Source organism: Amblyraja radiata, chromosome 5 (genome assembly GCF_010909765.2).
Source record: "Amblyraja radiata isolate CabotCenter1 chromosome 5, sAmbRad1.1.pri, whole genome shotgun sequence".
NCBI classification, from domain to species: domain Eukaryota; kingdom Metazoa; phylum Chordata; class Chondrichthyes; order Rajiformes; family Rajidae; genus Amblyraja; species Amblyraja radiata.
The window spans coordinates 61760330-61786625 of record NC_045960.1 but is presented as its reverse complement, the minus strand read 5'-3'; the positions used below and the strand labels follow the sequence as shown (position 1 = coordinate 61786625).

At 44.4% G+C, this 26296-nt stretch overlaps 1 protein-coding gene across 2 annotated transcripts in view; it reads left to right on the top strand.

Moving 5' to 3' along the window:
- Positions 1–597: 597 nt before the first annotated feature.
- The window catches only part of ccm2 (CCM2 scaffold protein), a 50411-nt gene continuing 24712 nt past the window's right edge, over positions 598–26296 (top strand). Inside the window, exons 1-2 of one of the 2 annotated variants that reach the window (XM_033021365.1) lie at positions 598–861; positions 23825–24001. In XM_033021365.1, coding sequence (XP_032877256.1) covers positions 847–861; positions 23825–24001 — 192 coding nt within the window. In that variant the 5' untranslated portion in view covers positions 598–846. Of the gene's footprint in view, positions 870–23824; positions 24002–26296 lie in introns of both variants that reach the window. The other variant, XM_033021364.1, reaches the window with a different exon arrangement.

Here is a 26296-nt window from a genome sequence, read left to right as displayed (position 1 = left end):
CACCACTGACCCCTGCTGGTCGGGAGGTCCTCCCACCTCCTGCCACCACTGACCCCTGCTGGTCGGGAGGTCCTCCCACCTCCTGCCACCACTGCCCCCTGCTGGTCGGGAGGTCCTCCCACCTCCTGCCACCACTGACCCCTGCTGGTCGGGAGGTCCTCCCACCTCCTGCCACCACTGACCCCTGCTGGTCGGGAGGTCCTCCCACCTCCTGCCACCACTGACCCCTGCTGGTCGGGCGGCCGATGTAAAAACTTGAACGCCCTCCTGCCGGCGGGAGGATGGGGGTGGGTGCGCCTCTGCCCCCTGCCGGCGGGAGGATGGGAGTGGAGTGGGTGCGCCTCTGCCCCCTGCCGGCGGGAGGATGGGAGTGGAGTGGGTGCGCCTCTGCCCCCTGCCGGCGGGAGGATGGGAGTGGAGTGGGTGCGCCTCTGCCCCCTGCCGGCGGGAGGATGGGAGTGGGTGCGCTTCTACCCCCTGCCGGCGGGAGGATGGGAGTGGAGTGGGTGCGCTTCTGCCCCCTGACGGCGGGAGGATGGGAGTGGAGTGGGTGCGCTTCTGCCCCCTGCCGGCGGGAGGAGTCCTCCGGCGCCGACCCGGTGCGAGTTGGGAAGACACGCCCAAGATGGCGGCAGGATTGAAAAGTTTCGCCCGGCGGGTTGTGCTGTAACCGGGCGGCGGCCAGCAGTGCTACGGCCGTGTCGGTGTGGCCGCGGTAGCCGTGCGTTGAGGCATCCGTCAGATGCGGTTGCAGTAATGTCATTGTGGGCGGGAACGGGGGGATTTGTCGCCGCCGTCGCCCTGATTGCAAGGAGTTGTCGCCGGTTGTTCAGCTAGAGATGGAGGATGATGCGAAGAAAGGTAAAAAGGTGAGGTCCGAGTCCGGCCTAAACTGGTGTAAACAAGTGACGGTGGCCGTTAAATAACTACTCCACCCTCTTCTCTCTTCGGTCCCTGGTGCCCAGCGCTTCCCATGGGTGACTTGGACCCTCCCTCTGGCTCTGACCGGGGGAGCCGGGCCGGGTGGGGGTGGGGTGGGGGCACCCAGGGGTGGGGAGGGGGTACCCAGGGGTGGGGGTGGGAGGGGGAGGGGGTACCCAGGGGTGGGGGTGAGGTGAGGAGGGGGTACCCAGGGGTGGGGGTGAGGTGGGGTGGGGAGGGGGTACCCAGGGGTGGGGGTGAGGTGAGGAGGGGGTACCCAGGGGGTGGGGGTGAGGTGGGGTGGGGAGGGGGTACCCAGGGGTGGGGGTGAGGTGAGGAGGGGGTACCCAGGGGTGGGGGTGAGGTGAGGAGGGGGTACCCAGGGGTGGGGGTGAGGTGAGGTGAGGAGGGGGTACCCAGGGATGGCAGGAGGTTATACTGTTCTGATGAGGGTGGGGGCGGGAGAAGCGATCTGGTCTTTTTTCCCCAAGACGAGAAGATTATTAAAGAGTACCCCACCCACAATGTCGTTGGACCAAAAAACATGTTTACTCTTTTGGAGGAGAGGGGATGTGTGGTTGCAGTGTTTGAAGCTCAAAGGATATCCTTAAAATAGAAAGTCGAGGCACTTTTGAAGTACTGGTTATAGTCGGGTAACCTTAAAACTTGCTGCCCAGTGAAGGGCGTTCCTGTCGCTTGTTTTGGGTTGGGTTGTTTTCTTTCGATTGAGACTTTTTTAACGTCCGCTGGGGAGCTTTTAAGGCGTGGGTTCTTCAATGGGTGATAATTCACTTGAGGTTTACTGACGTTTATGCTGCCATCCTACTGAAAGAACGGTCCCTACTCTAAATGTAAACTGGTAGTTTTCCAGTACATTCCACATGATTTCCAGCGGCTGCAGTATTTCACTTCATTTGGCACCGTGTCACTGATATAACGCACAAATATAAAACTGAATTTTACGCGGAAATGGCTTGTACTTTTTATTTTGTTTTCCTCGTTTCATTTAACGATATGGTTTCTTAATGGGCTTTACCTCTATAGCTTCAAGCATGTAACTTATTTTCTTTTGCAGGCAGATTGATATGGCACAAGCCTGATATTCAGTAACTTCCAATTTACACACTTTGACGAACTGCTATTTTAGGGAGAGCGGCATAAGGTGTCAGGACAATAAATGGGGTTTCAGTTTCAATATATATAATATTTAATAATACATAAATGGGCTTTGCTCCAACAAATCTGTTGCCTGGCTCATCCATAATATGCTTTTCACAACCGTTTTGTAAGGCCTGTTTTTTTGACCCGTTGTTAAATTCCCCTTTTGAATGGTACGATTTCTGAGCTAGGTGGGCTTTGACAAAGAAACTCATTCTAACCACACCCATTTTGAACTTTTATTTGTTTGCCTTCCCTTTTCAATTGTTATGGTGTTGCTAGCCAATGCTAATAATGTCACTTTTCATAACCTTTCAACTAATCTTTAACTCATCAGGTGAATAATAAAATCATGTTCTAATAATCCCAGTGCCACTTAATTCTTAATATACTAATTTGATCATTCTGCACCAGGCTTTTTACCCTTCCTCCACAGAGTTGTATACCCAAAACGTCAGCAATTGATAAGTCAAGTTCAAGTTCATATTTATTTGTCACATGCACCAATTAGGATACAGTGAAATTAGTTACCAAGCAGCCATGCAATCGAAAAGAGCACAATACACAATAGAATTTAACATAAACATCAACCACAGTGGAATCAACATCCTTCTCTGTGATGGAAGGCATTAACGTTCAACGATTAAGAGCGATATGGGCCAAATGCAGGCAGGTGTGACTAGTGTAAATGAGGAGTTTTACCGTCTCGGTTGGCATTGACAAGTTGGGCCTCAAAGGCCTGTTTCCGTGTCGTATGACTATCGGACAGGTTGTCTGAAGTCTTGTACCGATTCACTACATTTGTGATTATCTTATAAATATGAAGTTTAATACAGTTCTACAATTCTGAGCTGTAGATAGAATTGCTTATTTAAATCTTAATTGTACCCTGCAAAAGTCCTGTGTGTTGAAGGTGCAGCTTTACTCTAATTTTTGGATGTTAAAAACATGCTGTAGTTTGAAAGTTACTGGCCCATTCTTAGTCACGTGTGTGACCAAAGCATGATGTGCATTAGAGTTCTGTTGGTAGGAAAATAGCAATGAATAAGATTGATCTATTACAAGAATTTTTTAATGTATTACTTTATGTGATGCCATCTGGTCACGTGTCACATTTTGGTTCACTTTCCAAAGAATGGCCCTACTAGAGTGTATTCTGAGGGATAGGTTAAACAGGCATTTGGACGGGCAAGGGCTGATTAGGGATAGTCAGCATGGTTTTGTACGTGGAAGGACAAATCTGATTGATTTTTTTGAAGATGTGACCAGAAAGGTTGATGACGGCAGAGCTGTAGATGTTGTGTACATGGATTTCAGTAAGGCGTTCAACAAGGTTTCGCATAGTTGGCTGTTCTGGAAGGTTAGATTACATGGGTTCCAAGGAGAGATAGCTGAATGGATAGCAAATTGGCTCCATGGAAGGAAGCAGAGGGTGATGGTGGAAGGTTGCTTCTCGGACTGGAGGCCTGTAACAAGTGGTGTGCCTCAGGGTTCGGTGCTGGGCCCGTTACTGTTTGTCATCTACATCAATGATTTGGATGAGAACATACAGGGCAAGATTAGCAAGTTTGCTGATACAAAAGTGAGTGGTTTTGCAGATAGTGAAGATGGTTGTGAAAGATTGTAGCAGGGTCTGGATTGATTGGCCAAGTGGGCGGAGGAATGGTTGATGGAAATTAACACAGAAGTGTGAGGTGTTGCATTTTGGGACGTTGAACAAGGGCAGGACCTACACAGTAAATGGTAGGCCTCTGGGTAGTGTAGAGCAGAGGGATCTAGGAGTACAGGTGCATGGTTCCTTGAAGGTCGAGTCGCAGGTAGATAAGGTGGTCAAAAAGGCTTTTGGCACTTTGGCCTTTTTTAAGAGATACAGTGCGGAAATAGGCCTTTTCGGCCCACTGAGTCCGCACTGACCAGCGATTACCCCATACACTATCCTACACACACTGAGGACAATTTTACAACTTCCAAAGCCAATTTACCTACAAACCTGTACATCTTTGGAGTGTGGGAAAGAAACAGACGCAGTCACAGGGGAACGTACAAACTCTGTCCAGACAGTACCTGTAGTCAGGATCGAACCCGGGTCCCTGGCACAGTAAGGCAGCGCTTTTATCGTTGTGCCACTGTGCCGCCCATTGTGGGAGTACCTGCCTCCACCACCCCATCCAGTGTGATCCAGATTCCAACCGCTCTTTGGGTGAAAAAAATATTCTACCCCCTCATACGCCTTCTCCAGCGTACTCGCATTATTCTGGTAGCCTGGTTGCTATAGAACTGCTCAATGTGGATTCATGCTTTTTTGCAGTTGTACCATAACCTGAATGCTTTTTTGTACCATATGGTACAATGCAGTTGTACCATATGGTACAATGCAGTTGTACCATAACCTGAATGCTAAGTGCCTTAGCTAACGAGAGATCGTTACACCTACGTCCCTCTGTTCATCACCACAATTTAGAGATGTGCCATTCATTCTGTAAGTCCTTACCATCCTTGGAATTACATTCCAACTGCCATTGCACTGGCCTCCTTACCAACATCAATATCATTCTGTTGTCAAAGCTATCCTCTCAGCATCCATAGAGCCAACAATTTTCCAAGTCCAAACATCATGCTTCACAACATATACCAGCTCCAAAATAATCCACCACCAAATTAAATGTAATCTCCAAGTTTATGGATGAGACAAAGCTGGGTGGCAATGTGAGTTGCAAGGAGGATGCTATGAGACTGCAGGGTGACTTGGATAGGTTGGGTGAGTGGGCAGATGCATGGCAGATGCAGTATAATGTGGATAAATGTGAGGTGATCCACTTTGGTGGCAAGAACAAGAAGGCAGATTATTGTCAGAATGGTGTCAGGTTAGGAAAAGGGGAGGTGCAACGAGAGCTGGTGTCCTTGTACATCAGTCACTGAAAGTAAGCATGCAGGTACAGCAGGCAGTGAAGAAAGCAAATGGCATGTTGGCCTTCATAGCAAGAGGATTTCATTATAGGAGCAAGGAGGTCTGACTGCAGTTGTACAGGGCCCTGGTGAGACCACACCTGGAGTATTGTGTGCAGTTTTGGAAGGACATTCTTGCTATTGAGGGAGTGCAGCATAGGTTCACCAGATTAATTCCCGGGATGGCGGGACTGACGTATGATGAAAGAATGGATCGACTGAGCTTATATTCACTGTAATTTAGAAGGATGAGAGGATATCTTATAGAAACATATAAGATTCATAAGGGATTGGACAGGCTAGATGCAAGAAAAATGTTCCCGATGTTGGGGGAGTCCAGAACCAGGGGTCACAGTTTAAGAATAAGGGTTAGGCCATTTAGGACTGAGATGAGGAAAAACCTATTCACCCAGAGTTGTGAATCTGTGGAATTCTCAGCCACTGAAGGCAGTGGAGGGCAATTCACTGGATGTTTTCAAGAGAGTTACATATAGCTCTTCGGACTAACGGAATCAAGGGATATAGGGAGAAAGCAGGAACGGGATACCGATTTTGGATAATCAGCTGAAAGGCTGATTCCTGCACTTATTTTCTATGTTTCTATGTAACCTATGTTTCAATCCCTCCCCCCACCCAGAATTTTGATGGGATTGCTTTCTTTATGAGTCGCTAACATGCCCCTGAGCTACACTGTTTGTGGCCCTTGCATTTGTTTGAGATGCAGCACATGTCCTTTCACTTCTTTTCTTCCCACTAGCCAAGAACACAGAGTCTTTCCAAGTTCAACAACTTTCCTGGTGAGCTTTCCAGGAAAGTACCAATTTTTTTTCTGGGTTCCTGGAACCACTGTTCCAGGTGGACCAGAAGTTCCAGTGCACTTCTGATCTGACCAGGAAGTGCAATCTTTCACATATACTTCCAGTCTAGTGTACTGCATTCAGTGCACACGGCATGACCTTTGCTGCTCTGATTTCTGAATCCTCTCCATATTTTGAAAATAGTCTAAGGCCCTTATTCCTACTTCCAAAGTGCATGACCGCATATTTTGCTACGCTGCATTCCATCTGCTACATTTTTGTTTATTCTCCCAACCTGTCCAAGTCCTTCTGCAGACTCCTTGCTTCCTCTACACTACTTGCCCCTCCACGCATCTTCATAGTATCCGCAAACTTGGCCACAAAGCCATCAATTGCATCATCCAAATCATTTACATATAACATGAAAAGTAGGGGACCCAACACCAAACCCTGTGGAACACCACTAATCACCAGCAGCCAACCAGAAAATACCTCCTTTTTCCCCACTCATTGCCTTCTGACATTCAGCCAATCTTCTGTGAATGCTAGTATCTTCCATCTAATAGCATGGAGTCTCATCTTAGCAGCCTGATGCGCAACACTTTATCTAAGGCCTTCTGAGAATCCAAGTAAAAAACATCCACTGATTTCCCCTTTGTTTCTCATGCTATTTACTTCCTCAAAGAAGTCTAACTGACTTGTCAGGCAAGATTTCCCTGTCACAGAACCATGAAATCTGGCATGTGTTCTGACTTGGTACCTCACTTTTCATTGTTCTATAAACATTATTTGCAACAGCTCCTCTTGCAACCATTCAGATGCAGCTGGGCTGCAAGATAGCAGTAACCAATTTTAAAGGGGGCACTACTTCCTACTTGACTGTCTTAGAATCTAGATGTTGCAGTACCATTGTCAATTGTTCATACCCAGAAACATTTTGAATTCGTTTTTTATGCTGTTCTAGGCAATACTGTAATTTCTGAGTGAACAGCTAAGTTTAAAGGAGGCATGAGAAACGGGGAAACACAGAAGGGAGCATGGTTTGTGTATTATTAGCATTTATTATGCTGAGGGCAGAATACTGTTGAGTTTTTGATTCTTATTTCATGTTTATGCACTCCAATATCAATTGTGTTTGTGGTTGTAGCCAAATCTGGGTTAAAAAAAAGTGATTTTCTTTTAGATTATAGAATCTTTTTTAGATGAATTTGTCTTTGGGCATAGAGCACGTTAGGAGAAGCCTATGATAGACACAAAATTCTGGAGTAACTGAACAGGACAGGCAACATCTCTAAGAAGGAATGGGTGATGTTTCCGGTCGAGACCCTTCTTCAGACGGAGAGTCAGGGTATAAGGAAACTGAACACATGGAAGGGTACAAGGAGAATGTAAGGTGTGAAAACGACAGATCAAAGCAGACGATGTTCAAGGAAATGTAGAGTTGTTCGTTGGTGACAACGAGGCATACCAAATGAAAAATTAATCAGGAAGACAGGGAAACTAATCGGAGAACCAGAATGGGGGAGGGATGGAGAAAGGGGGAAAGCTAGGGTTATTTGAAGTTAGAAAAATCAATATTCATACTGTTGGGTTGTAAGCTGCCCAAGCGAAATATAAGTTGCTGTTCCAATTTGCGTTTGGCTGCACTCTGACAGTGGCAGAGGCCCTAGATAGAAAGGTCAGTGTGGGAAGGGGAGTTAAAATGTAGCAACCGGGAGATCGTGTAGGTCTAGGCGGATTGAGTGAAGTTGCTCAACCATATAACCATATGACAATTACAGCACGGAAACAGGCCATCTCGGCCCTACTAGTCCGTGCCGAACATTTACTCTCACCTAGTCCCATCTACCTGCACTCAGACAATAACCCTCCATTCCTTTCCCTTCCATATACCTATCTAATTTATTTTTAAATGATAACCTCGAACCTGCCTCCACCACTTCCACTGGAAGCTCATTCCACACAGCTACCAGGAATAGCAGATATAGCAGATGAGATTGGAGGAGATGCAGGTGAACCTCTGCCTTACCTGAAAGGACTGTCAAGGTCCTTGGACAGAGTTGAGGGATGAGGTATAGGGACAGGTGTTGCATCTCTTGCGGTTGCAGGAGAAAGTACCTGGAGAGGGGATGGTTTGGTTGGGAAGGGATAGCTAACCAGGGAGTTATGGTGCGAACGGTCTCTGTGGAAAGGGGTGGGGATGGGTAGATGTAACTAGTGGTGGGATTGCGTTGTGAAAATGTTAGAGGGTTATGTGCTGTATGACATCTTATCTGCTTGGATTTGGCCTCAACGGATGCTCTAATTATAGCAGTGTAGTTGCATTCTTGATGAGCATTTGATTGTACAAAATAATCTGATGTACCCATGTTTAACGGCTCCAAATTTCTCGGGAGTGAAAATTCTGAATGTGGACAACTTTTTTTTGAAGTTGAAAATAACAACAACAACAACAACAACGATGAGTTTTAGTGCTTGGTATTTTTCAGCTGTTTAGTGTTTGTAGTTCCTGTTAGCTGGAAGAGAATATTGTAAAATATTCAGTTGCAAATTAACTTGGAATGAAAATCCAATAAAAGACTGGAAATGTCAGCAAGCATTAATCATTCAGCAGAAATGGAGTGTGTCCGTTCATTTTAATGACAAGAAATGCCTGCAGGAGAAGAGGCTAATTTCTTGCAAAGGTAATTTTTTGTATTATTTTGTCTCTAGTTTGAGTCTTGAGGGTCAGTTACACATTCAAATCTCGATCAATGGGAGGAATGAAGAAAGACTTGACTGATTCTCAAAGTAACTTTTATGCATCAGAACTGTTAACTTTAGATCAGCCAATACTGCAAAAAAAATAACACTCAATTTTAGAGCAGATGGGCTGCCTGGGAATTTGGAGTCTTCTGATAGGCAGAAGATTCAAGTAAGTGTTTTTAGACATGGAGCCTTTGTCATATCTAGAGGTGAAACTTTACCAGGATTTAAATGTAGAGAAGGAAAAATAATTGCATAGGAAATATTCAAGTGTAAAGTGTTTATGTGGAAAACCTAATTGTGGTACAATTCTAATTGTGGTACCATTCTAAATCGGTGGGTTGAGCATAATTCAATCCTATGGTGGTGATGCCAGATTGTCTCCTTTCTTTCCTTCCCTGAAAGATGTTAATGACCAAAATTGATTTTTTGACAGTCTGGTGATTAAATGATATGTACTTCAATTTTCAAGGTTTAACTAAATTTCTTAGCTGCATTGGTACGATATGATCTTGCATTCGAGTCATCAATCTGTCTTTCTAGATAATTTTTCCAGTAACAAAGCTGTGTTTGCTCCTGTGCATTGTCACACATCCATTCTTGGTAAAGTCAGAATTCTTTTGACTATGAAAATGAGAAATTATCCCTTCTGTTCTGACCACTATAACCTTTGACACCCTTCACATACTCACCAGATGTGAGACACCAGTATTGGTGGTTTTTATACGTCCTGTGCAGCTAGAGAATTAACAGTAATGGCTTCTCTTGCATCTGAACAGTTGCCTATGCAGCTGTCTGCGATGCCCTATTTCTCATCTCGGAGATGTTATCTAAAACTCACACTCTGCTTCGTGAACTATTATAGATAAATTAGACCAGGGGGGACCCATTGGGTCCCATCCCCTCAACGCGCGGTTGCGGGGTGGGGGGCCTGCGGCATCACACACGCACTAACCTCCCCCCACACACACAGGGAGGGGGAGAGGGGGAGTGGGGCAGAGTGGTGGGAGGGTGGTGGAGGGGAGAGGGGTGGGGTGGAGGGAGGGGAGGGGCGGGCAAGGGGAGGGGGGTGGAGGGGGGGTAGGGAGGGGCGGGGCGCTGCGGAAGGCCGGCCCGGGTGCGAGTTTTGACACAATCAGGGACTGTGTTGACAGTTTGCAGGCAGGCGATCATCGAGTTGATGTATCACCAACTTTATCAACGAAGCGTCGACCTCCTGCGGCGACCAACATTCGCGGAGGGCCTCCGGGTTCCCCATGGAAACTGCGTGTTCCCGGAGGAGGGGTAGGTGGTCGACCCCGGTGCGGCCGTCTTGGCAGTCTTGGCAGGGCCCAGGAGCAGACGGATGGGAAGATCCCCCGGCCCTCCCTTTTCTGTAACGGGTGTCGGGAGTGCGGGGCTGGAATGTGTCCGGGGCTTGGGGAGCGGCCCCGTGTTCCAGCTCAGGTGTTTGTTGCATTCCACAGCCGTGAAAAAAAAAGTGCGAGTGGACTGTGAGTCGGGAGGCGACAAAATGACTGAGTCGGAGGCGGGGGGGTTTACGTAACTCGTCATCGGCTTCAATCCTGAGCCCGGGGGGGCAGCTGGGCCACGTAACTCGCAGCTCATGGCTGCAGGTTGAAAACTCTGCGCAGCTGGCCGTGAGGAGCTAAGGCATTGTGACGTCATCAGCTCGCTTCAGCAGTTAGATTTTAAAAATATGTCAGATTGGTGAACAATTTTAGTTAAAAACTCAGCAAATAATGAGTCAAATTTTCAGATGAGGGGATTTTTGAAGTCATGAGGTAAATCTCTACCAGAATATGTACAAATTTCACCGTTACAGCGTCGGGTTTTCGAGGAGATGTGAATCACATATGAAAAAACACACACACACACACACACACCCACACACACACACACACACACACACACACACACACACACACACATCCAAGATCAGAGTTTTATAAGTTACTAGACCAAGTGCAGACCCGTTGGGTCTGTTCCCCCAACGTGTGGTTGCGGGGAGGGGGGGGTAGGTTGGGGGGGCGGGCATGCGGCGTCACGCACACTAACCACCTACACACACTAAGGGGAGGGGAGAGAGGTGGTGGAGGGGAGGGGTGGGGGGTGGAGGGGGTTTAGGGGAGGGAGGGTGGGGGAGGGGGTGGAGGGGAAGGGGAGAGAGAGAGGAGGGGTGAGTGAGGAGGTAGGAGAGAGAGAGAGGGGGGGGCGAGAGGGAGGCGGGGGGCGCGAGGGAGGCGTGCGGCGGGGCGGCAGCTCACGAGGGCCCGCGCGCTATAGGCTCTTTGCTGAGGACTGCCAAATGCTGCGGAGGACCGGCTGATCATGGCTTACGCGAGGGGAAGCCCACCCACCAGCATGAGACGATCGGGCCGGGGAGACGGAGAGGAGGTTGTCCCCTGTGATGGGTGGAAAGTAGAGGTGAGCGAGGGAGGGGGGAGAGGGGAGGAGGTGATAAGGGGGGGGGGGGGGGGGGGGAGAGGTGGAAGGGCGAGTGAGTGGGCTGCGAAAAGCGGAGAGAGAACCGGCCTGACTCTGGAAACCCGCAGCTGGAGTGAGCGCGCTGGGGAGGGGCATGGCTTCACAAGCTGCGCCGGCCACGAGGAGAGAGAAAGTTCTTCAGCGCGTGAGTGCCGGTGACCTCGCGATCTGCAGAACGTTTGCGTTCTTTCTGCGCCTTTTGAAGAACGGTCGTGGGGAAAGAGGTGGGGGGAAGAGGAGGAAGGGAGCGGGGAGCGTAACTAGCTGCGCATTGAAAATCTGCGCAGCTGGTCGGGAGCAGCAAAGACATTGTAACATCAGCAGCTGGCCAGAGGGCCTTTGCAGCACTGCGCATGAGCAGCATAGAAACATAGAAAATAGGTGCATTTCGAGCCTGCACCGCCATTCAATATGATCATGGCTGATCATCCAACTCAGTATCCTGTACCCTGCCTTCTCTCCATACCCCCTGATCCCTTTAGCCACAAGGGCCACATCTAATTCCCTCTTAAATATAGCCAATGAACTGGACTCAACTACCTTCTGTGGCAGAGAATTCCAGAGATTCACCACTCTCTGTGTGAAAAATGTTTTTCTCATCTCGGTCCTAAAAGATTTCCCCCTTATCCTTAAACTGTGACCCCTTGTTCTGGACTTCCCCAACATCAGGAACAATCTTCCTGCATCTAGCCTGTCCAACCCCTTAAGAATTTTGTAAGTTTCTATCAGATCCCCCCTCAATCTTCTAAATTCTAGCGAGTACAAGCCGAGTCTATCCAGTCTTTCTTCATATGAAAGTCCTGACATCCCAGGAATCAGTCTGGTGAACCATCTCTGTACTCCCTCTGTGGCAAGAATGTCTTTCCTCAGATTAGGAGACCAAAACTGTACGCAATACTCCAAGTGTGGTCTCACCAAGACCCTGTACAACTGCAGTAGAACCTCCCTGCTCCAATACTCAAATCCTTTTGCTATGAATGCTAACATACCATTCGCTTTCTTCACTGCCTGCTGCACCTGCATGCCTACTTTCAATGACTGGTGTACCATGACACCCAGGTCTCGTTGCATCTCCCCTTTTCCTAATCGGCCACCATTCAGATAAAAGTCTACTTTCCTTGTCTTGCCACCAAAGTGGATAACCTCACATTTATCCACATAATACTGCATCTGCCATGCATTTGCCCACTCACCCAACCTATCCAAGTCACTTTGCAGCCTCCTAGCATCCTCTTCACAGCTAACACTGCCCTCCAGCTTTGTGTCATCCGCAAACTTGGAGATGTTGCATTCAATTCCCTCGTCCAAATCATTAATACATCCTCGTAAAATTCTATAATTCGTCAGACATGATTTACCTTTCATAAATCCATGCTAGCTCTGTCCAATGATTTCACCACTTTCCAAATGTGCTACTATCCCATCTTTAATAACTGACTCTAGCATTTTCCCCACTACCAATGTTAGACCTACTGGTCTGCAATTCCCCATTTTCTCTCTCCCCTTTTTTAAAAAGTGGGGTTACATTAACTACCCTCCAGTCGTCAGGAACTACTCCAGAATCTAAAAAGTTTTGAAAAATTATCACGAATGCATCCACTATTACTGGGGCTACTTCCTTAAGTACTCTGGGATGCAGCCTATCTGGTCCTGGGGATTTATCGGCCTTTAATCCATTTAATTTACCTAACACCACTTCCCGACTAACCTGGATTTCACTCAGTTCCTCCATCTCATTTGACCCCCAGTCCCCTGCTATTTCCGGCAGATTATTTATGTCTTCCTTAGTGAAGACAGAACCAAAGTAGTTATTCAATTGGTCTGCCATGTCCTTGTTCCCCATGATCAATTCACCTGTTTCTGACTGCAAGGGGCCTACATTTGTTTTAACTAATCTTTTTCTCTTCACGTATCTATAAAAGCTTTCAGCTAAATCTTAACTACATTGCACTTTTAACTTTTGCACTTTTTATAATGCATTTTAAATTTTGCTTTTCTTTTCTTTTAGTTCTTCTATTTTATTTCATTATTTCATTTTATTGTATGACATGTTTTTATGTGAAGCACTTTGAGTCTGCCTCGTGTATGAAATGTGCTATATAAATAAAGTTGCCTTGCCTTGCCTTGCAGTCAGTTTTTATGTCACTCACTGTACCCCTACCCTTAAGTATTTTTTTAAAGCCGACTGACTGCCTACCTTGAGTAATTACTCACGGCACGTGCCTGGTCTGTTATTCCAAAGCGTGGTTGCGCGGGGGGGGGGCATGCAGCGTCACATGGAGACAATGGGGGGGAGGGGGGGGGGAGAGGGAGAGGGAGGGGTGAGAGAGGGGTCAGGGAGAGGGAGGGGGAAGACGGGGAAGGGAGAGGGAGGGGAGGGGAGAGAGAGGGGGGGACAGGGAGGGGGGGGGACAGGGAGGGGGGAACGGCCTCATTGGGCTGGTCCCGACATCGCGCGGGGCTCCAAAAATCTTGCACTGTCCAACGGCTTGGCGGCCCACAGGCACATTGAGGGCGTACGCAGCGTCTCGACGGGCGTACGCAGAGTCTTGACGTCGTACGCCTAGTGCGTGGCGTTGCGCGATGACGTCACCGCCCGACGCCGTGCGACGTCCAAATTCAGTCGGCCCGCCTCCCGCCCAGCTGATTGGTGAGTATGATGTCGGGACCATACGCCTCCGCGGTACGAATCGGGACCGGCCCCGTGTGGCTGTACGCCTCAAGCGGCCACGTTTGGTCGAGAGGCTCTGAGCCAGCTGACGGGCGGGCGTGGGAACTGTGGGAGGCGTGGCGTGAGCGTACTTCGAGCGGGGGTGGGGGGGGGGGGAGTGGAGGAGAGCCGGGCTGCCAAATGAAGAGAGAGAGAGAGAGAGAGGGAGAGAAGCGGCTTGGATTGGTCGGCATGTGGGCATTGTGACGTCAGAGCTGGTAAGAGCCGTTCTGATCTTAAAATTTGAGTTTTGTAATCAATTTTACTCAAAATCTGGGGAAATAATTGACCAAGGAGTGGATGTGCGAATGTAAAAGTAAAATCGCTAGCGAAATGGTAAAAATGTCGGCGTTTTTGTATCTGGTTTGCGCGGAATAATGAATCAAATGCAAAACGCCGTACACCCACACACCCACAGAGTTTTAAAAGTATATAGATATAGATATGATATGATATGATATATCATAGAGATCAGCAGATTTTGTCTCTTAGCGCAGTGGAGATCTATTGTCTGCTCTGCTCTGAAGAAACCTTTTCCATGGTTTTGGTCTATAAATATATTTTTAGTACAAAATCACATAAGATAACCGACTTGTGATAATACAATTTTGTATTGCTGCATCCCAAGTGTAATTGATTTTGCATATTAAAAATAAATCAGACCATGTCATGGCCAATGGGAACATGACCAGAGCTTAATAAATAATTTATGATAATGAACCTTGAATATAGCCATGTCCTATGTAGTTAAACTTCAATGCCTACTTATTCTCTTGGCTTTTGGAACTTTTCCCTTAAAATTTGATTTTCCCCAGTTGCCCTTGATTCACTGCTAGTTTACAATGCCACGTGTGCTGGAATCATTTTGTAACGTGCTTGAATGATGCCCTTTTATTAATTTCTCTTTGGGAAACTTAAACAGTATTCCCATTGATATGTAATTGAGTGAGAGCTCTGGACAACTTACCTGTTTTTTCCAGTCTAATTCTAGTATTCCGTGTTCTGGGACTGGTCAAGTTTAAGAGGGTTAATCGGTTGTAACAACATGTGAAGAAGCATTTAAATTATTCATGAATAATTTTCCAAATATCTGTAAACGTATATTTCAGGTGTAATGGGAGAATGAATTTCTGTGCAAAATATTACATTGTAGCGACTGGTAGCCTTGTACTCAAATTTGAAGTGAAAATTGAGCTTTTGGCAGTAATTTATTTTGCTGAAGATGTTGAAAGCGTACACCTCCAATTATATGTTATAAGCAGATTGTATTTATTGCTTTCTTGAACATAAGATTTTCTTTCCATCATTATTCTCCACTAGCCTGGCTTTATTAGTCGGCACAGAATGCACGCATTAGAATTAGCAATTGTGCAGCTTAATGTTTTTCCAAACATTTAAAAAAACAATAGTTTCATAACTGAGATTAAATTTAAATACAAAAATTGAAAGTGCGGGGTAAACAGTCTCAGTCCTTAAATGTCTACTTTTAATGTGCTGTAAATCTTTGTTTAAACTGAAGTCTCTCATATTTCCATTAATTGCTATAATCTTATTAAGCACAAAAAATACTTGAACCTAGACTGTGATTTGAATCTACCTCTTCACTTCCCTGCTCCTTGAGGAAATTTCTTGAACCCAACTCTGAACTTTTATTCTCGTCAGCAAGAATTGTATATTTACCTCTTCCAATACCAATTTCAATAAGCTGCTGATCTGATGCCGGGAAAACAATCATTCACATATTTTTGGAAAGTTGATACTTTTTAAAGTAGGTGCTACTGGCATGAAGCAAGCATTACAATATAGCAAACACATGAGTCGCAATGTAAGTATCAAGTAAGAATAGCTCTTCACTACCAACATGCTCTGGAAATAGAGTATATCAAATTTGAAGGCTATTGTGCTCATCTGTACTGTTTCGATCTTGTGGTTAAAGCAAGCAATGATTGAAAACTTGTTTTGCTGAAGTTTTATAGCCACACTTTTCAGTTTTTTATTTGTAAAAAAATTTGAAAACCATGTATCATTTTCCTTCCACTTCACAATTATGCGCCACTTTGTGTTGGTCTATCACATAAAATCCCAATAAAATACATTTACGTTTGTGGTTGTAACGTGACAAAATGTGGAAAAGTTCAAGGGGTATGAATACTTTTGCAAGCCACTGTATTGTCTTTTTCTTATGCTATTGAAGCAGCTGACATGATCAGATACAAATGTGCATTTAGATCTGTGGACTGGGCTTCAGGATACCAGTCTCGTAACTTCTTTGCCTTGTTACCCAATATATTTATATAAATACCAACATCAAAATTGCAGGATTGTCATGGGGCAACTAAGCACTAAAATGGTTTTAGATGGTAAAGTAATAGCTGCAATTGTTAAAGAAGGAACTGCAGATGCTGGAAGATCGAAGGTACACAAAATTGCTGGAGAAACTCAGCGGGTGCAGCAGCATCTATGGAGCGAAGGAAATAGGCGACGTTTCGAGCCGAAACCCTTCTTCAGACGTCTGAAGAAGGGTTTCGGCCCGAAACGTCGCCTATTTCCTTCGCTCCATAGATGCTGCTGCACCCGCTGAGTTTCTCCAGCAATTTTGTGTAGCTGCAATTATTAGACTGAATGGCTTCTCTGAAGTGGTAATCTGAAATCTAGTGCAACATTCCAATTTCAATCTACTTTGAAGTTCTGATTGCAGTGAAATAATCATGATATATTTTTGTACCAGTTTATTGGATCACTATGATGTGAATGGAACGCAAATTTTTAACTTGCATGATTAGCACATTTGTGCAAAATCTATTGAGCAAGTCGAATTTATCATGTACACACAAGGTGAGGTACAGGTGCATTAAAAAATCTGGCTGCAGCAGATTCACTGGCATATAGACTCAGAAACGCACAAAAGTAAATTATACATAGCACAACATTTCTAAACAAACGAAGACTGCAAAAAAAACAAGACTTTAGAGCAAAAATTTAATTAGAAAAGAAAACAAGTGTAGAAGGTGGACTATAGTGTTCTGTTGTGGACATAGGATCAGGGTTGTGCAGGTTGGTTCAAGACATTTGCAACTTGACATCTATTTTGGTTTTGAGAATCAATGTGATGCATGTGTCCCACCAAGGGTTTACCAAGCAACTGACATCGGTGTTGCAGCTAATTGTGTAAAGTTAATTATAATAGAACAGCAGTAATGTAGACAGGACAATAATGAAGTGTTCAAATGACTTGTGCCTTGAATGTAGGCTTAAAAAATATTTAAATGTTTTATGGTGCAGCTCCTTTCTTTCATTGTGAATGTTTTGTTTATATGTGAAATGCATATTATATCATAAAATGGTGAGAAGGAAACTGTGGTGACAGTATTTCCTGTTCTTTACTGCTATTAGAGCTCAAAGATAGTCAGATTTGCATTCAGCACGCATTTGCAAGTTTTCAGCAAACCTTTGACTGCCATTTTGGATTTTAGTGTATAAATTAAACTAATGGAATTTGATTTGAAAGAAACAGTTCATTTTATGTCGTGGAATTCGCTATCAAATATCTGGCTAGGTTAGCTCCCTGCAAACATGGATACGAGCTTCCTTGTAATTACATGGTTTTGCATGTTAATGTGCTGTAAAAATTCTACAAACTGAGCACTAAATATCTCTGTGGATACACCCAGTGGATACACCCAGTGGGAGAAAAAATGGAAGCCAATAAACCAAAATACGGTTTGCATTTAAATTGTGCAGCCTAATTCAGTACTGATGTTAATATAATTCCACGTTTAAGAGAACCACTAGTTGGGAAAGGACTCTCATTTAGGTTTTGTATCTATCAAGAATAAAATTAGTCTATATCTACTTCGTGTTTGCTGATCTACTGACAAATTGTATTGTCAAGGGTATGAATTTTTCTGCTTAATTATATTTTTTATCAATTTGACAGGATAATCCTTCTGAAATAGATCATTCATATAATTAAGTTATTCACTGTGCACTTTTACTTTGCAAAAAAAACAAGTTAGTGGGTGGGGTATATAATTGGGGAAGCAGTCTTCAGTTTTTGAGAACAATGCAAGCAGACAGATGTTTAGATGGTAGGAAAAAAATATCTGAAAGAACAGTTGGAATAGGAATAGGAATACTTTATTGTCACGTGACTAGGCACGGTGAGATTCTTTGCTTGCATACACAATGTATACAAATAGCAGCCACCTACGGCACTGACAAAGTTACAAAACATGCCGGCTCATCCTTTTGTTTTCCCCCCACTGCGGTTCCATCACGCCGGGTCCCCATTGTCCTTTTTCTCCCAACCCCCCCCCCCCCCCACATTGTCCATTGTTCTCCCCCCCCCTCCCTCATGATGGTCGTCCCCCCCCCCCCCCCCCCGCCGCGTCCTCCATTGTTCAATATGCTGATACTGTAAGAGTAGAGCCTGGAGCGGCATTTCCTGAGGGGACCGCCCGGAGCCTCGGCATCGGCGGCGGCTGCGGAGCTGCGGGTCCGAGGAGCGAGGGGACCGCCCAGAGCCTCGGCGGCATCGGCGGCGGCGGAGCTGCGGGTCTGAGGACGGCGGTGCAGTGCTGGAGCGACATTGCGGGGCGGGCGGTGCCTTGCCTGAGTCGCCGCGCTGGAACTCCGGTGAGCTGGGACCGGCGTTAAAAACATCGCGGAGCTGCGGGCGGCGGCGCTGAACTTTACATCGGGAGCCTGGGATCTCGCGACGAGATCGCCAGTTGAGCTCCATTCGGCGCGGCCTTGTCGGCTCCGGAAGCCACGGTCTCGAGTAGGGAGGCGGCCGTTCCAGGGTTCCCATGCCGCTGAGAGGACTCTCCCGACGCCGGAACATCATCACCCGGCGAGGACGGCCTGGAACATCGGGCCTCCGTAGAGGCAAACTGTGGAGGCCTCAATAGGCCCGACTATGGGTGGACATTGGGGATGGGACTGGACTTTGTGCCTTTCCCCATAATGGGAACCATTGTGGGGGGATGTTTTTACGTTAAAGCTATTTATTATTGTTATGTTTGTATTCTTTTTTATGTGCTGCATTGGCAAAAAGAATTTCACTACATCTAGGTGTATGTGACAATAAATCAACCTTTGACCTTTGCTAACTTGAGGTGTTGACCGTAATCAATTTTCTGAGACGTTGTAAGCTAGAAATCATTGGCAGGAAAGATTATGCAAGTTTCATTGTGGCTTTGTACATAAACAGCAGTTCCCCAAGTGACATTCTACTTGGCGTTCATTGCGAGAGGATTTGAGCTTAGGAGCAAGGAGGTCCTATTGCAGTTGTACAGGGCCCTGGTGAGACTGCACCAGGGCCCTGTGTGCAATTTTGGTCTCAAAATTTGAGGAAGGGCATTATTGTTATTATGGGAGCGCAGCGTCGGTTCACCAGGTTAATTCCTCGGATGGTGGGACTGACACATGAGGAAAGAATGGGTCGACTGGGCTTGTATTCACTGGAATTTAGAAGGATGAGAGGGAATCTTATAGAAACATACAAAATTCTTAAAGGATTGGACAGGCTAGATACAGGAAAAATGTTCCCGATGTTGGAGTCCAGAACCAGGGGTTACAGTTTAAGAATAAGGGGAAGGCCATTTAAGACTGAGATGAGGAAAATCGTCTTCACCCCGAGAGTTGTGAATCTGTGGAATTCTCTGCCACAGAAGGCAGTGGATGTTTTCAAGAGAGAGTTAGATTTAGCTCTTGAGGTTAAAGGAATCAAATGATATGGGGAAAAAGCATGAAAGGGGTACTGATTTTTTTATTATCAGCCATGATCATATTGAATAGCGGTGCTGTCTCGAAGGGCCGAATGGTCTACACCTATTTTTCTATGTTTCTATGTTCTTCTCATCGTTTTTTTCTACCCCCACCCCCCTCCCCATTACTTGATGCCCCACTCTTGTATTCAGTATACAGTATTGATAATATAGAATTTAAACTTTTTTGTTCCCTGTTGTCTTGTTTACATTGTATTGTGTTGACCTTTATATAAAAACTTGTTTCCTCCATCAGATTTTTATAAACTTTCACAATCCGGAAAGTACTCTGTCCTGGAATTCATCTCCTGTTTATGTCTGCTCTGCTAGTGGATCATTGCAATCAAGTTTGCGCTGAAAATTGTGACTTCTACTCTGTTACCTCACTATCTAGAGTGGTCTCATTATTAGATAAATCATTACATTATTCTTCATTCTTATTAATCAACAAATTATACTTGGATTTGTTCTTAACAGAAAATATGAAATAATCAAATCAGGCTTTGTGCAGATGGTCAGATCGGCAGAATAACAGTTACAATTTTGGGTCCAGGTCCATAACATTTTTGCTCAAATGGTGTCTGACAGGAGAGTGCTTTTTAAAATTTTCAACATTGCAATTTTGCTTGCGTAGTGGATTTGTGGACTCTGGTCATTCTTAATGTTACTGTTGCCCCTGGATTGCCCTCGCTGTGGGACCTAGTTTCCAAGGGAAAGTGAATGTATCTATTAATATAAATGTGGAAGCAATAGACAATTTTATTATTCTTCACTTTTCTGCCCAGCTCTTTTTTTGGCTGGCTGTAGCATTTGCCTGGCTGGCCCTTGTACTAGAATTTCTATATACAGTGCCCTCCATAATGTTTGGGACAAAGACCCATCATTTATTTATTAGCCTCTACTCCACAATTTGATATTTGTAATGGAAAATTAGAAGAAATTACAGCTGTGTTTATACATAGTGCCCCCCAGTTCATGGCACCATAATGTTTGGGACACATGACAGGTGTTTGTAATTGCCTTCTTAATGCAGGTATAAGAGAGCTCTAAGCACCTAGTCTTTCCTCCATTCTTATCATCACCTTTGGAAACTTTTATTGCTGTTTATCAACATGAGGACCAAAGTTGTGCCGATGAAAGGCAAATAAGCCATTATGAGACTGAGACACAATAATAAAACTGTTATCATTAAGAAGAAAGAGAGCACTGGTGAGCTTACTAATCGCAAAGGGACTGGTAGGCCAAGGAAGACCTCCACAGCTGATGACAGAAGAATTCTCTCTATAATTAAGAAAATCCCCATACATCTGTCTGACAGATCAGAAACACTCTTCAGGAGTCAGGTGTGGATTTGTTAATGACCATTGTCCGCAGAAGATTTCATGAACAGAAATACAGAGGCTACTCTGCAAGATGCAAACCACTGGTTAGCCGCAAAAATAGGATGGCCAGGTTACAGTTTGCCAAGAAGTACTTAAAAGAGCAACCACAGTTCTGGAAAAAGGTCTTGTGGACAGATGAGACAAAGATTCCCATTCTGATCCCCATTCCGCTCTCTATTCAGTCCACACTGACATCCCCTGTGCTCCCCTCCCCATCTACCCCCCCCCCCCCCCCCCATCTATACATCCTGCGCTGATCACCTCGCATTGATTCTCCTGTCACCCCCCCCCCACCCATCCATCCATCCTACACTGGTCCCCCAATTCATCCTGTACTTACCCCCCTTCCCATACATCCTGCATTTCTCCTCCATCCATCCTGTACTGATCCCCCATCCATCCTGTACTAATCCACCCATTCATCCCGTACTGACCCACCCTCCATTTACCCTGCACCATCCCCTCATTCATTCTGTAATGATCTCCCATTCATCCTGCACAGACCCTCTGAACCACACTGTGCTGACCCCCCCCCCCCCCCCCATTCATCCTGCACTGATCTCTTTCCCCCCCATCCATCCTGTACTGATCCTCCCATTCAAGAAGAATGGGGGGGAACAGTCTGAAGAAGGGTCTCGATCCGAAACGTTGCCTATTTTCTTCGCTCCATAGATGCTGCCTCACCCGCTGAGTTTCTCCAGCACTTTTGTCTACCCCCATCCATCCCGTACTGAATCCTCCCAGTGAACACCACTGACATCCCCCGTGCTCTCCCTTCACAATTTTACCTCCAACCAGCACGTACTAATTCACCTGCCTCAATCCATCCATTCCGCACCGACTGCCTTCTAAACCCCATCCCCCGCCATCTATCCTCCCCGCACTGATTCAAACCCCCCCCCCTCCCTGGCCCTATTGTGCTGGAAATGGCTTCAGAGCGAACATTGACAATGTTTGATAACGGAATGCAATCAAATGTGTTTTAATTCCCAATGTTATTATTTGTTTTAGTCCATAAAGATGGATTAATTAAATTGTGAACAAGTGAAACATTAAAACCGCAGTGTTCGATTGTCACTGCTACCATTGACACGTTATTACATAATTCATTTTAATGGCAAGTCAATGCTCTTAATATGGAGTATCAGTACTGTAGTTATTTAATGAGCAACATTCACAACTATACGTTGGATTTATCCAGATTTTACTTCTACAGTCGATCATATACATCACAAATTTGGTCAGGAGATATTTCAGTTGAAATCTTAACGTTAATTCTGAAGTGGGAATGATGGAAACAGCGTTTATCAATATTTTTTTTTAAATCTGGTGTGTACAAACTGGATATCTTCATTGCTGTTCACAACCCGTACATCTAATCTGAATGTCCTGTAATGTGGCGATTTGACACCTTTAAACATATTACCAAAAGAACATTTGCTGCAGTTATGTCCTTTGGCCATCTCTTGTCAGTTAGTGTAATGTTTAACCTGTCAGATGGGTATAGTCGGTTTTAACAGCTATTATCATAAAATGCCTATAAAAATGTCCTTGCAACCTGTATATTTTGTTGTGGATAAATTATGTGGGAAGCGAGAGTGTTTCTGTACCAATAGCAATAACGACCCATGCTATGGCCATGTCATGGTAATTTTCGGTCCTTCACAGAAAACATGCTTGCATCAATCTGTAGTGTGCATTGTTAAGCATATATGTTACCATGGTCCAGGATTTATTGACACAGGTTGATCATACACTGAATAATCCAAACACATTTTAGTTTGGAAGTGAAAAGAACTAATAGAAATTGCAATGTGTAAAAAGAGTTGAGATACTGTCTTATAATTTTGCTGCATGTCATTGTGGGATATCATGTCTTGATTGGTGAATATGTATAGTTTGTGACTTTATTTGAAGCAGAAATAACATGTGAATGCTTCATTGAGCATAATTCCGACTGGTAACTACGCACTTCGTCCGAGCACATTCACGCACGCGTCATGCAAACCGTCTTAAATGACCACCTAAACTGTCATTTGGCAACCTAAAAAGCTGCCAAAGTTGCCCGGCTGGCAACAGGGAAAAAAAGTTAAGTGAGAGCCCTGCAAGCAGTTATTGTATACAAAGGATATGCAACAAAATACTAAACATGACTACTTTCATTTACATTACATTGCTATGTCCCAAACATTATGGTGCCCTGAAATGGTGGGGGGGAACTATGTATAAACACTGCTATAATTTCTACATAGTGACATCAAAATGTATAAACATGGCCTTTATTAAAATCTGGCAATGTGCACTTTAACCACATGTGATTTATTTCTATTACAAATCTCATTGTGGAGTACAGAGGCAAATAAATAAATGATGCGTCTTTGTCCCAAACATCATGGAGGGCACTGTAACTGCTTGTTTTATTGGTTTTCCCGTTATTGTTTTAGCATTTTGTTGCTCCATTTTTTAAAATGAATGTACCAGATGGATCTCATCCCGTGTTTAGTACTTCTGACATAAGAATATTACTCAACAATTTTCTGGCTACAGATTCCATTTTATGATAGTGATTTAATTTTCACCACTGGCTATTGGAACTATTTATTTTGGAAGTATGCCCAAGTGTAGGGAAAAGCATGACCTAATGGATTAAAAATGTTAGTGCAGAAGTTTGAAAATGGTTAGATTTTTTCATCCAAGTTAAATTTCATCAAAAGGATCTTTATGTATTGTGGCCTGAACATTTTTTCCATATAAAAGCTAATGTCACCGCCAAAAATTGCATAAAGAGCCAGAATAATCTAGTTGTTTTTAACAGGTTCTAATTCATCTGATTATTAAATTCTTATTAAAAATGTTAACGGAATTCTTTGAAAACATTATGTTTATCTACCTCTCTGCCTTTATTAATAGCCTGGAATCGTGTCGCCATTTAAGCGGGTATTCCTGAAAGGAGAGAAGGGGCGTGATAAGAAGGCACAAGAAAAGGTTACTGAGAGAAGACCCTTGCATACAGTTACACTGGCCTTGCCAGATCATAGAGTTGATCCAGAGATTCTCTTGAATGATTACATTGAAAAGGAAGTAAAGGTTCGAATAAGACATTTATGACTCCTAGATGCTTAAGTTTTTATTTACTATAGATTTTACCAATGTGTGAATGTCACTTGGGTTAGTTGGGATTGCAATGGATACATACCCATTTAAAGGACATAATCATTGGTTCTGTTTTCATAAGTTCTAGGAGCAAAATAAGGCCATTGGCCCATCAAGTCTACTCTGCCATTTAATCATGGCTGATCTATCTTTCCTTCTCAACCCTTCTGCCTTCAACCCATAACCCCTTACACCCTTACTAATCAAGAATCTGTCAATCTTGAAATATCCATTGACTTGTTCTCCACAGTCATTTGTGGCAATGAATTCCACAGATTCACTACCCTCTGACTGAAGAAATTACTTCTCATCTTTCTAAAGATGCGTCCTTTTATTCTGATCTGTCACTAGACTCACGAGTGGAAATGTCTTCTCCACATCCACTCTATCCAGGCCTTTCACTATTCGGTAAGTTTCAATTAGGTACCCTCTCGTCCTTCTAGATCTCAGCGAGTGCAAGCACAGTGCTTTCAAACACTCATCATATGTTAACCCAAACATTCGTGGGATCATTCTCGTAAAGCTCTGGTCCCTCCACAATGCCAGCTCATCCTTTGTCAGATATGAGGCCCAAAACTGCTCAAAATTTTCCTAATGCTGTCTGACCAGTACCTTATAAAACCACAGCCTTACTACCCTGTTTTTCTATTATAGCCCCCTTGAAATAAATGCTAGCATTGCATTCACCTTCCTTATTACCAATTCAACCTGCAAATTAACTTTTTGGGAATCCTGCACCAGCACTCCCAAGACCCTTTGCACCTCCTATTTCTGAATTCTCTCCACATTTAGAATATATTCTACGCCTTTATTCCTATGAGCAAACTGCCCACTACGCACAACAGTGGACCATATATTTTAAATAGATTTGTTTTGAGGTTTGAAAAGTAACTCATTTGAATTGCTGTAACAATTAAATCCAGAGAGTTGTGAATTTATTGACCTTTCAAAGCAATTATTTTTTTCCTTCTCTCCTGGTTCTCCACCTCAGTGTCAACTTAGTTGAATCCTTATTTGGGTAGCTCATTTGTTGTTCAGTACTCGGGTGACCATTCTGGAGTGTATTTACCAGCATGGCCTCACAGCAGTGTTTTTGTTCACTGTCAGGAGGCTAGTTACAGTATTCTGATAAACTACCCTACTCAAAGCCTCTGGAGCATATTAAACTGCATTAAATTTCAGATCCCATTTGCAGGTAATGATAATTTATAAAATAGCAATTTTATTTTTAACTGGTTAGTGTGTTTTTTTTTAAATTCCTAATTATTCCTTCATGATGTACTTTTATGTCCATGTTATTTGTGATTTGACCAAAATAATTATTGCAATAGTCATATGTGCATAACTAAGCCGACAGCTGTAAATTTTGAGGGGGCTGAAGTGCAATTAAAGAACAATTTGGTAAGCATGGTAATTTTAGGAACTGAAAAGAAAACTTGGAAAAATTAGTATTATCCTGAAAGAAGGGCAAACAATTATTTGCTTGCCTTGTATTTTCCTTTAGAAACATAGAAACATAGGAGGAGGCCATTCGGCCCTTCGAGCCAGCACCGCCATTCAGTGTGACCATGGCTGATCGTCCCGTATCAATAACCCGTGCCTGCCTTCTCCCCATATCCCTTGACTCCACTAGCCCCTAGAGCTCTATCTAACTCTCTCTTAAATCCATCCAGTGATTTGGCCTCCACTGCCCTCTGTGGCAGGGAATTCCATAAATTCACAACTTTCTGGGTGAAAAAGTTTTTTCTCACCTCAGTCTTAAATGAAGCTTTGGGGAATAATGAAGCAACAGTGAATTGGGGAATGTGCTTAGAATATGATGAAACCTGAAACTTACACCGTTTCAATAGTTAACTGGATGATTTTGACAATAATGCTCTTTTTCTACTGCATGTTAATCTTGGGTGTTAAATCAGGGAATGGATCCACAATAGATTCTGTTTTTTTAATTGTATATTTTAATGAAGATCTATGAGCTTAAAGATGGTGGCAGGATCTTACGTAGCTGTGTAAATGACATTCAGGACAAAACAACGGTGAGAAGTTACAACCATGTCCTAAATATACTCTTTACCGAGCAGTGCGAACTCTGGAGGAATGTAAGTGGAGAATGGTACATTGGACTCTGAGGCCCACAGTGTGCCTTTACATATGTGGATCCTTTTGGTGACCCCAAACATTTGCTATATTCCACACAAGCTGAGCTACCTCTTGGCACTTTTTATGCCT